At 35.7% G+C, this 18,697-nt stretch overlaps 2 protein-coding genes across 2 annotated transcripts; one reads left to right on the top strand and one right to left on the bottom strand.

The window, feature by feature from the left end:
• Positions 8,973-13,796, bottom strand: LOC109826277 (CSC1-like protein At1g32090). The gene is made up of 7 exons (XM_020393288.1): positions 13,745-13,796; positions 13,451-13,665; positions 12,033-12,168; positions 11,103-11,204; positions 10,181-10,261; positions 9,639-9,700; positions 8,973-9,329 (listed from the first exon to the last, which is right to left on the bottom strand). The coding sequence occupies exons 2-7, from the start codon at positions 13,537-13,539 to the stop codon at positions 9,248-9,250; spliced, it is 552 nt and encodes a 183-aa protein (XP_020248877.1). The 5' UTR covers positions 13,540-13,665; positions 13,745-13,796; the 3' UTR covers positions 8,973-9,247.
• LOC109826278 (RNA-binding protein 25-like) lies at positions 14,535-15,155 on the top strand. The gene is made up of 2 exons (XM_020393289.1): positions 14,535-14,749; positions 14,928-15,155. The coding sequence occupies exons 1-2, from the start codon at positions 14,570-14,572 to the stop codon at positions 15,138-15,140; spliced, it is 393 nt and encodes a 130-aa protein (XP_020248878.1). The 5' UTR covers positions 14,535-14,569; the 3' UTR covers positions 15,141-15,155.

The raw sequence follows: 18,697 nt of genomic DNA, 5'->3' as shown, positions 1-18,697 counted from the left end.
AACCGTGCAGGCGGGGTGTTGGATTTTGCCCTTTTGGACGGTTGTCGAACCGTGCGGATCTATAAAAGACCGGATCTTTGTAATCCAAGATGACAATTATCTCAATGAAAAAGAAAACAGTTTTTCCACGCGAACACCAAGATGACAATTATTTCAATGAAGAAGAAAACCATTTTCCCCGCGAACAGGCTCGTATAGGTGCATACAACCCACTGCTCTTCAAATCCCTCTCCCAGCGCGCTAAGACAAAACTGGTCATGCGTGCCCACCACCCCTTGGCTAGTGAGGAAGCCCAACCGTAGCATCTGTAATCCGGTGGAGGTAACCGTCTCCCAAGAAGAACCAGACGGTTACTCACAGTAGAAGCAGCTGCTGACACCTCGCCTGGGGGTGCAGTGTTAAGGCCCATAATCCCGGGTCAAAGACCACGAACGTCATGATACCCGTTAGAGCCAGGAGTCTTGTGGTGAGTGGCATATCCATACTGAACTCGCTCAGCATCATCAGTAAGATGCCAAGACATCTGTCGCTCCACGGCTTGTCCCTTCAAGGGACTGAAAGAATATTGGCGTGGAATGGAGGGGATGTACAAGGGAGCTCCCTCGTCGAGAGTCAGCCAGTGCTCCTCGCCAAGGGTCAACGTAGCAGGATCCTCGACGTGATCTCCGAATAGGAAACTCGGCTTCTTTAAAGCCTGAGTGGAGGTAGAATCCGTGGTGAAGGGGGCATCTGTAATAAGCTGGCGCAGGCAATGATGCCCTCCTTCCTGTATCAAATGACAAGATTCGTCTGAGCGATCTCTGTCAAACCGAGGAAGTGGACTAACAGCCTGCCTAAGGGAAGCTGAGGAGAAGACCTCCCGGCTACAACCGGTATTAGCATGAGGAGGAAGGCTGCCCGCAGGAAACTCCACTGCAATAAAGCACAAGAGTGGAGTCAAAAAATCCATCTCATAAGAAGAATGATAAGCTCATTCACGGAATAATTGGAGAGATGATTTTGGATGTCCTACACTGGAAGAACGGTATGCATCATCTCGTGAATAACGTGGTAACATACACCGACCTATAAGGTGTAGGACAACACGAAATCACCCCAATATACCACAAGACTTGAATTGGCCAAGCAAGACAAGTCTGAAACCTTAACCCCCGCGAAGGAGGGTGTCGGTTCTTCCTTCATGACCCGCAAAGAGGTCAATCAGGGATACGGAAAATATAAATTCTCACCCCCGAAGAAAGAGGCCGCAGGGGAAGATGTCGCGGGAACCTCTTCCTCGCTGTGCTGCGAATGAGAACGACTCCTACGAGGTCGAGATCGGCGTGGAGACATTGAAAATCTGTAACGAAAAGCAGCAAGTCAGGCACAATCTAAAATATGAATACACGAAATTTAAAAGGGAAATTAAGAACTTTAATTAAAATCCTATGCATAAATAGGATTTCATAATTGAAGTCTAGTTAAACCTACAAATTTCGTGCATGCGGAACAATGATTGTCATTTTTCGCGGTGAATTTTGGTGAAATACCCAAAATACCCTTCGTGTTCAAGGCTAAATTCGGGTCAAGGACACGCTCGGGTTGGGTCATGGTCATCATATCTGATCATATAGCACCCCCCGATACCCCACAATTTTGGTTAATTTTACAAATGAGCCCTTTTGTAGAATTTAGCCAATTTTGCATATAGACCCCTTCACAAATTTCAATTTAACGTCCACATACCCTTATCAAAACTTTGGTTATTGGGTTGGGGTCTAAACTTTTGGAATTTCAGCCCTAAATTTTAGGGCACGTCCTCCACAATATCCGACCCGGCCTCCCGGAAGTAGTCCATAACGAAGCGGTGGAGATCGGGGACGGGTATCGACCCGTTGACGCGAGGGAGATCGGCGAAGGCGGCTTCGGTGACGGAGAGAGGGCGCCTGAGGGGGAGGTCGACGTATAGTTTGGGGTCGAAGTCTGTGGGGCCCAGGGATTTGAGGGCTTCTGATTGGAGGTGGACGAGGAAGGAGAGGAGAGGGGTGGTGGGCCTGGTGGGGCCCCCGGTGCAGGGAGGGGGCTGCGCGGTGGAAGGCATAATTAGGAAGGGTGAGAAGCAGAGGAGGAGGGTGAAGAGTGAAGAAGGGCTTTTTGGTAATTTAGGGAGATGCCCGGGTGTACGGAGTGTGGCCATTGGCGGAGGAAATCCCGGAGGTCGTTGGGTCGTAAAAGCGAAAAGTGTACGCGCTGGAGTAGTTGCGTCGTGAGGACGGCATTTTGACACATGTTGGACCGTGCAGGCGGGGAGTAGGATTTTCAGTTGAGCCCTTTTGGACGGTTGTCGAACCGTGCAGGCGGGGTGTTGGATTTTGCCCTTTTGGACGGTTGTCGAACCGTGCAGGCGGGGAGTTGGATTTTTGGATGAGCCCTTTTGGACGGTTGTCGAACCGTGCAGGCGGGGAGTTGGATTTTTGGATGAGCCCTTTTGGACGGTTGTCGAACCTCGAGCCGTGCAGGCGGGGTGTTGGATTTTGCCCTTTTGGACGGTTGTCGAACCGTGCAGGCGGGGAGTTGGATTTTTGGATGAGCCCTTTTGGACGGTTGTCGAACCGTGCAGGCGGGGAGTTGGATTTTTGTTTGAGGTGCGGTAGTCACTGCTGAGTGGGTTTAACTCACCTCCCAGACACCATTTATTAATCATTAGGAAAAGGAGGAGAAAGTCTAAGGACACTCACCGTAGGCAATTGTATTAAGGACCTGTTTGGATTTGTAGGGGGTGAAGGGAAGTTAAGGGAAACTAGGTGAGAGAATGGAAGGGAAGGGAAGGGAGTTCGCTTCCCCTTGGTTACACCCCAATTTGGGGGGTAACAAATTTTATACTATTAGGGGGTGAACCAAGGGGAACTAGGGTGAATAACTTCACCTCCTAAATATTCCCAAACAAGGTGAATGGAGGTGAATGGTTCCCCTAACTTCCCTTCACCCTCATTCCCCTCAATCCAAATAAGCCCTAAGGCAAGTACATTTGCCGAAGGCAAGTGTCCTTGAACACTTTCTCAAAAATGAAAGGGGGTGTCGGGTTCAAAATCCAACTAGGGTTAGATTTTGGATTAGGTTGTTGGGATTTTTGGATCTCGTAAAAACTCTGAAAATTACCAAACGCAGCAAATAGAATCACACAAAATTTAACGTGCAAAACCCTCGACAGGGAAAACCACGGAAGCGAAAGCAATCCCCTATCACCTCTAAATTACAATCTTTTGCACAGACAAAGGTTGTTAAACCATCTCTCTCACAATACCCTTGAACCAAGTTACACTCTCTATTAAATCCTAATTATAATAATATTGTCTCTCTCTTTCTGTCTGCATCAAAACCCTAGAAATAGGAGTCCTTATTTAAAGACATCATTGACTTGTCTACCAAGTTAACGTGGCCTCTAAGAAAACCACTAAGACTGGGTCTAGCCTTCAAACCCACTTCCGACTTGGAGTTTGAGTCGGTACTCAACATACCCTCCCTTAACGAAAAATCTTTAAGTGTCTCAACGGCTTCAAAAAAAACTCACTTTCTACTTCTTGTTCTTCACCTCTCTCTTGTGGACAAGAGTCCGAGAAGAGTCATCTACACCATTAACAGATCGTCCATCTAAATAGCAAATATGGTTGTTATTCTTCTTCCCTTGAAAAATCAAATCACTATCTTTGTACACTTTGTACAACTCTCCTTCACCCACATACTTATACTCACACGATGTTAACTCATCCAACAAAATTAAATTAGCACCACATGACAGCACATATCTCACATGATGAAGAATTCTGACTTTCCCAGTGTGAAGCTTAAGGCGAACACTCCCAACGCCTTTAACCTTCATCTTCTCGTTGTTTCCGACGATCACGTCATCAAATTATTCATCTACCTTCAATGTGTTAAAATAATTTTTAGTGTTGCAAACGTGCATAGAAGCTGCGAAATCTAACACCCAAGTATTACTCGCATCAGTACTTGTACTCTGCATCAACAACACCACATCTTCATCACACACAACTGCCGAGGAGTCCACCTTCTTCTCATTTTCTTAAAGCTTCATATGTCTAATACTCTTCAAATCATCTCACATTTGAGAACATCTGAATGGAATATGACCCTTCTCTCCGCAATAATAGTATTCCCTTTCACTGTCATCTCGGACTCGAGATTTTGACCTTCGTCAATGACTATTACATCTCCTCTTACTCCTTTCTCGATTAGAACCTTCAAAAGCTAATGCACTCTCACCACCATTAAATGCACTCTCCTTTCCCATCATTCTTTTATTCTCACCTAGGAGTGTTGTCACATCATCGAACTTTAAAGTCTACTTTTCTACAATTATCGTTTGAACTAATGGCTTGTACAACTTCGACAAGGAAGACAATAGGAGTAGCGCATGCTCTTCTTCTTCAATCTCTTCATCAATATTTATAACTTGGCAAACTAGCTGATTAAAGGCATTGATGTGATCTTGATTTGTAGTACCTTCGTATATCTTCAATGAATAAAGGTTCATCCTCAAACACAATTAGTTAGTCATCGACTTCAATGTATAAATCCCCACGAGTCTTTCCCACAACCCCCTTGGTTTGGTCTCTTGCATAACATTGTGTAAAACCCCGTAAATTTTGAAAATATTTTTATTTATATTGATAAATGAGTTTTAATTATAGTAAATATCATTTATTAATGAATGAGTATATTAGCAATTGATTTGAGATCAATTAAGAGTATATATGAGAGTATACAAAGGTTAAACATGCACTGTAAAACCCCAAAATTTTGAATATTATGTGATAAATAATAATAAATATGTTATATGTGATAAATAATATATTTTGATATTTGAGTATGCTAAGAATTGATTTGAGATCAATTCAATGTATATGTATGAATATATGAGTGCAAATGCACAAATCATGCATGAAGAAGAAATCAGAAAAAATGATCAGTTAAGAGTTTATATATTTTACACACCGATGCAGTTAGAAGCTAGAAACACTCAAAAGATCAAAGTTGTAGGTCTCTTCTATATCTTTTGAACAAATCTTAGATTACCTCATTCCGAGATCAGATGTGAAAGTTACAGCCAAAAAACCGAAGACTATTTTCCCAAACAGACTGAATCTGTGTTGTTAGTAGTCTATTACCAAGCTTAGTAGTCGACTTATTAGTCGACTACTAAGGCCATTAGTCGACTAATCAGGCTGATTTTTAGATTTTTATTGGGTTTCGGGTCATTTTTGGTTTATATTCGAACTCAGGTTTAACCCTAAGTATACAAACATGTTTAGACCTTTTTTCCTGAGAATTTTCACGTGAATTACCAGCCACCATCTTCCCTCAAACCTTAGAAATTATTATTGGTGTTCCTCGAGGAGATTCGAGGCGAATCGTTGAGCGGAGGGCGAGATTGCATGCTTTTGAGCGAGGAGGGATCTTGCACGCGTGTCCAGATTCTCAACACGACATTTGAGGCAAGATCTCATTCATCCAAACCTTACCCATAGTGTAGATCTTGGGTTATTAAGTAATATGGATATTTTGATGCTTAGATTTAACTTCTTAACATGATAAAAAGATGATTTTTGATATAAAATCTTAACCTGATGTTAGATCTACATGTTTTTCTTACTATTTATAATAGAAACATGATCATGATCATTAGGGGATGTAGATCTTCGTTTGTATCTTGTTTTCTATATGTTAATCATGCTCAAAACCCTAACCTTGTGATATAAAGAGCTTACATGTTAATTAAGTCTGATTAAACCCTAGGTTTTGGGTATTTTGACTCTGTAAATGTGAATAAACAAAATTGTATAAGTTTCAAGCTTAATATGCAAGCATGTTCATGTTAATTTAATCGATAACTAGGGTTTATGTCAATTTCTTGACTAATGTGAAGGTTAAACCTAATTAGTCGAATTAAGGGTTTAAATAATTATGGAGATGATTCTTTTAATTTGTAATTACTTGCTTTGTACTATATTAAAGCATGATAAATACGTGACAATTGCTATGTGTTGTATGTACACGAAGATGTGCATGTTTCTGCTTAGTAGTCGACTACTAAGAGTAGTAGTCGACTACTCATATCCAGTTTGGTTTTACAAAAACTGTCTGATTAGAGAGTAGTCGACTAATGTACAAGATAGTCAACTACTAATACTGATTTATGTTCTACAGAGTCTTGGTAGACTCGGTGTAGTCGAATACTAAGCTTAGTGTTGTTTTGATTCGAAATGCGAGCACGAGGCCTGATTTGCATGATAGTACATATGTGGTCATATTTATTCATGAATAGTGTCATAGTACACGTGTTGATACCCTAGAGGGGGATTTTGGTTAAGTATGGTTTCCAGTACACTTTTCTCTTGACATTGTATCTGCACAAATGTGTGCTAAGGTTTGTGAACCTATGTTATCGTATCTGCACGAGTATGCGTTGAGGTTTGTGAACCTATGTTATCGTATACGCACGAGTGTGCGCTGAGGTCAGTGGACCTATATTATCGTATCCGCACGAGTGTGCGCTGAGATCGGTGAACCTATGTTGTTGTTCCCGCTTTAAGGTGCGCAGAGGTTGATGAACCCATGTCTTTGTTTCCGCATGATTATGCGTAGAGGTTGATAAGACTATTTATTGTTTTGCACGAGGCGCGGTTAGTTGAGAATTTTAGAAAAGTGATGACTTTTATAACTTGATAGCAGAGTATTTGGCGGACACCAAATGAGACATGACTCATTGTTGAGATAATTGATGTCCAACATATTATGTTATGCGAGTGCATGAGATACATAAGATGACATTGGTTATGAGGCTTTAATTTCCAGTATTTCTTGCTTTCAGTTCTAGTTTGGGATTAATATTTAGTTATCTACTATTTGAGACATATGGTATATACATGAGGGTTCCTTGTTTGGATTACTTCGCTCGACGTACTACGTCTCGTGTTGTAGATTTCTAAGTATTGAGGCCATTAGATACGGGAAAAATAATTTAAGTAGACTATGCTTAATAGATAAAGCCTCCACTACATGTAGTGGCCCTTCCCCTGGGGGCGGATGGAGGTGATCTTGCTTTAGCTCCTCTGATGCTTTTGTTATTGTTCTTTTTATTTTATTTTCCTTTCAGGCGGTTTAGAGCATCGGAGAGCCGCAGGGTGACGGAGTTATTACATAGTCGCCATCACATGAGTTACTAGTAGAGACTCCACAGTAGAGTTATTTAGAGTTTATTTCTATTCAGACATTAGAGTTTTAGTATCACATTTTATAAAGGCTATGAGCCTTAATTACATTTTCAGTTGATTCATGTTGAGACGTATTTATTTATTTCAGATATCAGATGTATTACAGGTTGTTCATTGAGACATGATTTATTTATGAGATACTCCTTTCTATATCATGTCCATTGCAGTTACTTCCTTTCTTTTGCATGTTTTGTACATGCACCTTGTTTTGATTCCACTAGAGGATATTGCTGTGATTGGTGAAACTTATTGTTACACCTTATTTCTGATTCCCCGGTATGTTGGAAAGCGGGACGTGACAGGTTTTAGTGGTGGCCCATGCAGATCACGGTCCCGAGTTCCTACTAGTGAGAATATAATGGACAATTTAGACGCATATCATATTTTATCCGTAAGACTATAGTTAGCCCTTAACCTATCATCTCGACGAATTATGTCCTAGCCCCTACCTTATCACTTTTGACTCCGGATCTTTCCACTGTTTCTTATCTCGTAACTTCCCACTGCTTCTTATTTCTTGTCTCCTCTGCTTATGGATATCGTTCCATATCTGTCATTGGGTTCTTATTTTAATTCTGAGAATGGAATTTGTTTTAAGGGGGTAGAATGTAAGGACTTTGAATTTTTGATACCAGTTTAAATAAATTTTTTTGTATTTTAAAATAATTAATTATTATTTTTAAAAGAGTATTTATATTTTCTCAATTTTCTAGAATTTTCTATGATTTAAAAGTCTAAATTTTATATTTATTTAAATGATTTTGATATTTATAAATTAACTTAGTGCAGTAAAAATTTCTGGAATTAATCCGTTGTGTTATCGATACTATTACGTATCATTTTGAATAATACGTTGCATTATTTTTACTATTACGTATTATTTCGTATAATACGTTGTATTATTATTACGTATTTTTTTGTATAATTTATTGTATTATTACTATTATTGCATATTATCTATTGTATTAGTATAACTGATACGTTTTATTGTATAGATAATTTTCTTATAATTATTTGATTTTAAATATAAGTAATTATATTTTTATTAATTATTCTCGTTTATTCTTCTAACTTTAAGACAATCTTTAAGTTTCATTTCATGCCCTTCACTCAAAACAGAAACAAATTTCTTTTTATTTTTATTTTTATTTACAATGCTGAAACTAGGGCTTTTATTTTCACTAGTTAGATTGCACGTGCAATGCACGTGGTAAAATTTATAATATTAATTTTAATTATAATTATATTTATGGAAAGATTTGGTATAGTGGTTTATGATCTTTGTTTTTACCTTTAGATTGATGAATTATAGCGGTCATGAAGTTAACCCTTGGAAATAGATTGATAAAAACATGAACTTCCTTGTAGATAAATTTAAATCATAGTTAATTACTTAATTGTATACTCTACATAAGTTAAATACTCTATTTGAACGAAAATAAAATTCTACAGATGCCATGACATATAACCAAAAGCATCATATTGTTTAGTTTATTTTCACATGAATTTGTACCTAAGGATTCATCCAAAACAAAGTTAGATAAACAACATATTTTTTGTTTTTTCTCTTTCCAACTCATGTGAATATCCCAACCAAAACCATGCTCATTTGCAATGCAATTGAACGATAGGAATCCATTGATCAGCTAACATTGCAATCATGCAATACTCAGCTTATAATTTTATGAAATACTTAAAAGTTCAAAAGGACATAATTATTATATAAAACTATATCTCATTGACTCCACTCTCTCCAAAACACACATTTACATTTTCGAGTAATAACTGACAAGATCTCTAGCAGTGGTTTTTTCATCAGGTTCACCCAAAGAAATCTCACGATCAAAACGTCCAGCTCTCCTTAAAGGTTGGTCAATTGCATTTTGTTTGTTTGTTGCTCCGATAACAAGAACATAACCAAGCTTCTTCTCAGATGTTTTTGGGAATCATCAGAAGACTGAGTGTGATGTTATTCATCCATGCAAGGCATATGTTTTGTTACTATCAGCTGTTCCATCTCCCTTTGCAGGTTTTCTCGCTTGGAAGCAATTGCATCTATCTCATCAATGAATTAGTTTATTCAGAATCACGTACAAAGGTTTTCTCGCTTGGAAGCAATTGCATCTATCTCATCAATGAATTAGTTTATTCAGAATCACGTACAACAATAATGTGCAAACTTAAAATAAATTGATACTTGAGTCAAAAATAAGGTTCATCTGATATGAATTAAGATTAGGAGCATAAGAACTTGTAGATTTCATTATAAAATCAGACAAAGAACAAGCATTCTTCCCTGCTTAAGTAAACTAAGGTAGTGACCTATTCATAATTTTATTAAAATCCCAAGACAGAAGTACTTACATCTCTATCACAGGCCTGAGGAAAGGAGCCACCTTTTCCAGACCATCGAGATTCGCCAGTGACTACATGGCAGCAATAGGTATCATGTAAAAGAATACCAGAGCGAACACAGATAATGATATAAGCAGTTTTCTGATGCTGAGAGAAACAAATTGTATAGCTAGATTCTTCCAGTAAACATCGCGTAAATCTGGTGCCCAGTAAGTTAATTAGCTTGTTGGGTTCCTACTTTGCTGAGTTTGAGCACAAATAGCAGCAGCCAATCTCGAGTCAAATGAAACAAATGCTACAGTCATGATAGATTTTAGATATTTGAGAATTCTCTGATGCTCTGCTACTAACTGAACCAAAAGACAAAAGAAAAGTTTACAACAAAGCTGGAAATTAGTTTTTTCATATGAAAATGCATCTATTAAAGGCTCAGGGTTAATCAATATGATGATGTAACTTACTCTCTCATTAACATCCATAAATTAATAACCTGTGAAGTACTTATGTCTGAAGTGATGCAGGAAACTTCTTAGGAAATATAATGGACTTACGTATTTGTCAATTTTGTAGATGCTTTCACTATAGTAGTCAATTGCATCCGTTCTTACATCACAAAGCCCAAGAAATCCTTTCTGACATACCAAAGAATAAGATGGATCATTAGTAAGATTAGAAGAACTATCATGGTTAGAGGAAGATCCTCTTGATAATGTTTTTTCTCGATGAAACAGGTTTTAAGTTAAGGAACCTTTATAGTGGGCCTATGATATGGTTGTCTCTCAAGTTTGAGACGATAATAGTCCAGTCAGTTGTGAAGTCGTTTCTTTCTTCTAACAAGTTTGGCAAATTTGTTTGCGTTATAAATAGCCTGAGCAAAAAGAAAATAAACAGGGTCTATGAAATAAAATAAAAAATTGAAATAGTTTAAAAGAGGCAATCAGTAAATTATCAATAAAACTATGTTGATCTTTTGCATATTTCTATTTATCACCTTTATGTCTTTTGAGTTACTTGGTAACTACATCATTCTTCATGTGTTAGTTGCTGAAATGATTAAAAGATTAATTTTAATAGCTCGACATAGCTTAAGCTAACTTTGTATTTCTAGGATAAAACAAGCTTTATTTATTTTGGTTAAAAATATTTCTAGCAATCATGTGTAGACCTTTAATTTACCCAATAAGGTACTCGCTAAAATGAAGAAATATGATTATATTATTGTTAAATGTGTTTGATTGGATTAATCGAGAATTGATTTATCATATATATGTTATCAAAACCAGTTCAACTAATAGTTTAACACATTATAAATAATTATTGACTTAGTTTTCTACATGTTCGATGAAGAAAGGGAATGTTACTAAATAATTCAAGAGCAAAATAACACGTAGGGAATTTTCAATAAGGGAAGAGAAATTTGATATTTATAAACACTATAAGGATAGTAAAATTATCATGAGAAACATATATTACCTGGTGGCCAAGGTAGTGTTCAGGATGGTTCCGTTGAAAAAACTGATCCACGCTTTCTGATATAGAGTGGCCAGAAACATGTGGGATATTTCTGACAACTACCTATAAATAGATAAATGAACAAACTAAATCATAAATTCGAAGTAGTAAGTGACTACTGTAAGTGATTAACTTGTACAAAGGTGCAACATGAGATAAAACTTATGTTTCAACATTTCAAGTGAAATCATAGTAGACATAGTTAGATCAAGGTGAACTTATTTAAACCATTGGATGACAATCACTCAACAGGTGGCAAAATCATCACAGTAAAGATATTAATGTTCTCCAATGCGATAGTTCAAGCAGAACAAATATAGACTTCAATAAACCATAGACATTCAGATAGAAGTATATGATTTTACTCATGAGTTACTACCGAAGTAAGAAATGGCTCTAGGAGCAGGTAGAGGACCCAACAATTTGATGTTTGCCATGGTTTGAGTGTCAGGTTGTCAAAGCTTGCTTATTGTGTATGTATTTATTAATATTTAGTAAGGAAAGAAAAGTATGCATCTGATAGCCTAACAAGATCTGGTAATCCACAATTTTTTTTAATACTGAAATTACCAATATATGACATGAATGAGAAGCCCTCGAGAAAATAGCACAACAAGAAGATGTAGCAAAGGCCATGTGCAACAGATAGATATCACCAGATACGTTAGTATGTTGTTCAAGGACTTGCTAAATGGAAGATTAATTTCTCTTGTGAATCAGCCGTCACATCTTTATCATGCAGTTGAAATCTTTCAAAAGTAACCTACTTTAACAAAATTCTGATTATGTTTTATGTTACTTCTGCTTTACTTTTCCCCTTTGTCTACGAATCAACTTATCTCTACTTAAAGAAATAGAAAATGTGATGCAATTAACTTAACCAGTACTTACATTGAACTGAGCAGCATGACGATCTTGAGATGCTATAAAATGCAATCTCATGAAGGCTATATGTCCATACTCCTTGTAAACGACGTAGCAAGTCCATATGGTGAACAAGTATTCTATTGACAGGTGAAACCAGAACCTAAATTTTAACCAAAATAATTATATTAAGTCCATAGTACTAATTAAACGGAGTATCTAAGTTAAATCCCTGACTTATATATTAAGTTCAAAATATATAAGTTGAAGATATTTGGAACTGAGAAACACAAGTGATCAATCATTAAACAGGCTATGGCGACCTTTAATCGATAATAAAGAAGATCACAGGTTTAAGGGCAAAGTTAGATACAAGTTGTTGTCAAGCACCGTGGAATCCAACTTAAGCCAGTAACGTACATGAGATAAAATTCCTCTGAGAACCATCTCTGCTCAATAATTCTTCTGCTACATAAAATAAAACCCGCTAAAATTCTATCAAGGAATCAGAATATTGCTCCTCACACATGGTAAAGTTTTCCAAGATGAAAGTAAGGAATTATTACAATCCGACTTCAATTGACAACAACTGCCCCAAAAGCATAGTATATCATAGGCTAACAACAAATATGTTAATGGTTACAAATAAAATCCCTACTTTGCTCTTTACAAACACAAAATTAAAATGAAAAGAGAGAAAATAAAAAATAAAAACTGCTTAGCATAGATTAGCTGGTTTATTCTGGCAGAAATAATTCTTTTTTAACCGTTAGAAGTCAGACCAAATTGAAGCCAACAATTTTACGGTTTAAACAGAATTCAAAGAACTTCTTGATCCAATTAGTACTTTCAATATGAATGAAGCAGCAACAAGTTTAAATCTTTTAACTTTATTATCACATTTCAAAGTCTAAAATTATACTATAACAAATATCCTTCAGATCTCAAGTAAAGCTTCTATACAGACTTCAATTGAGATCTACTGCGCTATAAGCTGTCAAATATGTTGTTTTTGAGAGAATTAGATGTCAAACTTAACATGAGAGACTTTCTATTGCATAAAAAAAGCTTTTTTTTACAATTTTCAATCAAAACACTAAAAATAACAAAAAGATCTAAAAAAATAAAAATAACAAACCCTGCGTGGTCATAAGAATCAGCTACATTTCCCTTTCTTAATATGGAATAAACATAGACTAATTCATATTTCCAACAAGTTGATGAACTACACCGTTAATTAAGATTCTAATATTTAGCTTCATTTTTCACCATCCTTCATGCAAAATGCTCAATTCAACAATGGATTAGATTACTCATAGTCAAATTCTGCAGAAATTAAGGAAAATTCCAGCCAAAATTCTCACCAATTCTTTTCAATACCGAAATCTTGACGAAAATTACACTTACAATCTTTATAAAAAAATCCTTAAAATCGCAAAAAATACCCGAGAATGTAGATCCTAAAAAAGATAACAGAATCGAGCCCCGCATGCTGGATAAGGTCATTCTTGCTCATCCTCAGCGCCTCCCACATCCAATTCAAGAACCTTAATAAATCCTTTAAATCGCAAACCTCAGCCAGTTTATAGAAATCAAAGTATCTGTTCTTTGATCCTATGCTTCCAACCAACTTTGATGGATGTGACTCAATAGGAACATCCTGAAAAATGAATGAATAGATTATCAACCATTAGGTGAGAGCTTACGGGAGACTTATTTCATCAAAACCTATTTCATACCTTATCCCTAACAAATCGTGGTAAAGCAATTGAAGCCAAGTTGCACACAACAGGTTCAATAGTATTTAAGGTTTTTTTGATAAATTTGATACACTATACATGCATCATTAATCACAAATATCTCATATGCTAAGGTTAATTCTGTTTTTTGAAGTCATATAATAATAATAATAATAATAATAATAATAATAATAATAATAATAAATATTTAAGTGTAGAAGAAGATAAATACAAGGAAATAGAGTTACCATCACTATGAACAAAATAAAGAGAAAAGAGAAGAAAGTTGCTTAACTAACCTGAATCACCGACAACTTTAGAAATTTTTTTTTAAAAAAAAACAAGGCAAATCCAACCAAGTAGAATATCTGCATTAATATGAAAAAATGGTAAATTATCTAATCTAGACAAACATTACAAAGTAAATGAAAATGTTATTGAAATTACTATAAATAATTAGCTCACAGCATAAAGATTCAAAGCATAGAGCGAAGGAAGAAATATATCAAAATTTCCATATCAAATAAATATGCATTTTCACCTAATAGACATTGGATCAGTTTCTTTGATCCAATGTACTTTATTATTAATGCTTAAGATACTATGTTGAGATGTGGTTACTTGATTTGATGTTGGAATAATGGGTGTATTGTTGAATATTACCCAATTTCTGATTTGTTTGGTCTGACTAATCAGTTATTAGGTTTGTCAATATGTTCTGACAAGCGCGCATAGTTATTTGTTTTTTTTACAGGAATTCCTCGTTATCCTGGACCATACCCACCTATGATTCGCCCTGGCTTTCCTCCTCGTCCGCTGCCTCAAATGGGTGTGATTCCGCAAATTCTTCGACCTCCTATTCCTGGAATTCGTGGTCCTCCTGTGGTTTCTCCAGTTGTCAGGCCTGTTGTTCCTGCTGTTGCAACTGAGAAACCACAAACAACAGTGTATGTTAGCAAGATAGCTCCAACTGTTGATAATGATTTTCTCCTCTCTCTTCTTCGAGTAAGTTCCACTGAACAAACTTTAGTAAATCTGTAAGACTGTAACCTTTATGCTATTAGATGTTTGTAACAAAAGGCGACTATGATTCATGTTTTATTTGTTGATATTGTCTCTCTTTATCTTTTTTATGTGCTTAAATCTGGAAATTTTCGTACTCCTAATTTGTCATCTCTTGAAGCTTTGTGGACCAGTGAAGAGTTGGAAACGTGCTCAAAATCCCTCTGATGGCTCTCCTACAAGTTTTGGCTTTTGTGAATTTGAAGCTGCTGAAGGAATTCTTCGATTTCTACGTCTACTAACTAAGTTGAACATTGATGGACAAGAGCTGGGGGTAAGGTGGTTTCTCTGTCTCTTTAGATATAATTTTTGGCATGCTATGGAAATCTCATAGCTTGATCATAACAGATCAAGATTAAAGCAAAAGTTAATATTACATGGATATGCAATGTTGCAGTCAAGTAGCCTAAAGTGTCCAGAATAAGAACATTTGGGGAACCTGTATTGCACACACTTACTTTAAGCACACTAAAGAATATAAAATATGTAATATCAACATGTAACAAGTAATGCACGCTAAGCACTGAACAAACTTTTTAGTGTAGTTTACAGAACAAGACCCTGAAACTAAAACATCTGTCAAAGAGGACATACAACTCATTATTCACAAGAAATTGGAGAAAAAACTTATTATGAGGTTGAACTGGAATGACTTTGGGTTATAATTGGAATTGGAATTTTGGTATGTTGCTTAATTTCAGGAAAGCATGTTTGCATAGATAGACTTTGTTCAGAATCAATACAGGGAAAATGAGATATTCTAATACTTTTGACTCCTACCAGTTTCAAACCTTTGAAGATTAACACACAATATTTACACAGTTGTGTTTTATTATGGTGAATAGCATTGGAAGTTTAGGAGCTAATAACTCCAGGGACCGTGTCAGCAATGTTTTCATGGATACAGTTACACTTCATGGTACTCAAAATGGAGTCAGAATCAAAACCTGGCAGGTAACTTAAACGAGTTGAGGGACTACTGAAATAGATGAGGAGGTTTTATCCGCAATTTACTCTTATAAAAACATTCTGTTTCTCTACTGAAGGCATAAACAATGTATAGGGTCTAACCGAGTACATGATGTGCACATGTATATGATTTAATATTGGCATATTGATAATCAGAATTTAATCTTCGCTATGTATGTGGCTGGATGCCTGATTGTCTGGAAAGTACTTGGTCCTTAAACTAAGAACTGAACATTGTGGTGTATTAATTATCTAACATAAACCTTGAAAGGCCCGCATCATGCAAACATGTCATCACTTTAGAGCATTAGTACGTTGCATTTTGTTATATGTGTCTGTGACTTTTTTTTGGGTATGACTTCTTACTCACAGTAGATTAGGATTTTTAGTGAAGTTTACAGAACAAAATCCTAAACCTAAAACATCTGTCAAAGAGGAAATACAACTCATTATTCACCAGAAATTGGAGAAAAACTGATACAGTTAGGAAAAAAAATCTAGCCCTCCCTAACTCAATAAAGTTTCCCCTCTTGTGTCTGAAAATACTATCTAATCAAGTCCTCCACCCCTAATTCCCTCAATTCAGCTAAAAAAAATTAATTCATCAAAATTCAAAATTAACTAAAAGGACAGAAACCATAATTTAACAAAATATAACAATTTAATTTTTACCTGATGAAACTGACAAAGGAGCAATATGAAGACTTGAAGCAAGGCCTAATTCAGACAATCCTTGATCTATTGTTGAATTAGAACAAATATTGACAATTGATATGCACATGTCCACTTTACATATGATCAAAAATTAATAATTAAAAATTAAAAACAGGTTACAGGCAATTAAAATTGATTTAGCACCCTTTTAACATGAGACAATCTGCATCTATTGTAAATTAAAGACTGTAAATCAAAACTTGAGCGTATTGTAACAATAACTTCAGTAAAATTTGAATGAAAAGCAGATATATAACAAGAAATACCTAATTTAGGAAAGAAATCACAACAGATGCACCTACTGCTGGAATATTTAAACCCTTGTCGATTGACACTGTAGGAAATCGAAAATTAGGTCAAAATTATAACAAAATTAAAGGTCTGAAGAACTGAAAGGGGATAGAGTGAATTGAGAAAAACTAAAGCTTAGAGTTAGGGTTTTGTATAGAGGAGTGAAGATGAAGAAAAAAATACCTTCCTGAATGCCCAATATCTGAAAATTTTGTGGATGAATTCGGAAATTCTGAACAAATACTCAGCTTTGAGAATCTCTGTAACGCTTCGGCTTCGGCTGAGAAGGGTAAGCTATGAATAATAATCATCTTTGCAAACACTTTGGCTTTGTCAGAGAAGGTAAAACGATGAACTCTTCGGCTAAGACGGAGAGGAATGCGTAACCGATGTGTGAAATTCCCGATGTTAATGACGAATTTTCTGTAACGTTGGGAGAAATTAGGTATATCTAATTTGGTTGAAGGTTAATTTGGGAATGAGAAAGTTTTTCAGGAACTAGCTCTTTTAAAGGTGTATATATATATATATAGTATAGGTACTATATATATATATTCAAAATGATACGTAATAGTATCGATAAAACAACGGAATTAATTCCAAGAAATTTTTACTGCACTAAGTAAGTTATAATATCAAAATCATTAAATAATATAAAATTGGACTTTAAATCAAGAAAATTCTACGAAATTGAGAAAATATAAAATACTCTTAAAAATATATTAATTATTTTAAAAACAAAAAAAATATTAAACGGTATCAAAAATTCAAAGTCCTACATTCTACCGCCCTAAAACAAATTCCATTCTCAAGACTTAAAATAAGAACCCAATGTGACAGAGAGTATGGAAGCGATATCCCTAATCCCTTATATATATATATATTAGTATTATATATATATATATATCATATATATTATATATTTATATAATATATCACACACAGATTAATATATATATAATATATATAAAGAGCGTGTTGATACCTGCACCCTAATCCTAATCCCCTAAATATAAGAGAACCAATTAATGCTTCTTCTCCTCCCCGTCATTGAGAACCTTCTCTGGCGCTTCAACCTGACATGATCGCGAGCTATATCCTTTGCTCGGTATCTATATATGATCAATTTATTACATAAAAGTTTAATATTTCTACCAGTTTAGTGCAACATTTTTAAATTGTTTCTGGGACTAATATCAAAATTCCTACAGGCTAAAGAAACAGCTCAACTAGAAGCATCATTAAGGAATAAGAGGACGAAGATATTTGGAGAAGATCACTATTAGAACTTGTTTTTATATTTTTAATTAAACTCAAGAACCAAAAGGTGAGTGATCCAAAAGTCTTCCATGTTACTACAAAAAGAGAGTTTGTTCCAAGGGGTACATCATCTTGTCCTTATTGCCATTGTAGAAGCATGAAATAACCAAGCATGAAGCGACTTTCTCATTCCCTCCACTTTTCTTTAGGAACAATATTAGACTTTCAAAGAAAACACACATTAACAATGCATCGATGATGTGGTAATAAAAAGCAAGACTCATCTTTTAAGAAACAAGAAGGAGAAGCCCAAAAACTCAAAAGTTTTTTTTTCCTTGTCATCATTGTCGTAAGTGATCGAGAAGGAGAAGCATAAAAACCCAAGCCTTTTTTGGTCTTGCCTCTGTAACAATAAAAGATGATGGGGAGGAGAAGAAGCATTAATTGGTTCTCTATTTCCTTTTTTATATATTTACCAATATACCCACATTCAATAATTAATGCTATCTTTATTTGATCAATATCTTGATCAGATCTTACATCCAACGGTTAAAAAGTTTGGTGGACAATGGCTCTTATCAACTTAAGTTGATAAGAGTTTTACTCTCTCTCTCTCTCTCTCTCTCTCTCTCTCTCTCTCTCTATATATATATATAT

Source organism: Asparagus officinalis, chromosome 10 (genome assembly GCF_001876935.1).
Source record: "Asparagus officinalis chromosome 10, Aspof.V1, whole genome shotgun sequence".
In the NCBI taxonomy this organism is placed as follows: Eukaryota; Viridiplantae; Streptophyta; class Magnoliopsida; order Asparagales; family Asparagaceae; genus Asparagus; species Asparagus officinalis.
Note: the sequence above shows the minus strand (reverse complement) of the source record. Positions and strands in the feature narration are given on the sequence as shown.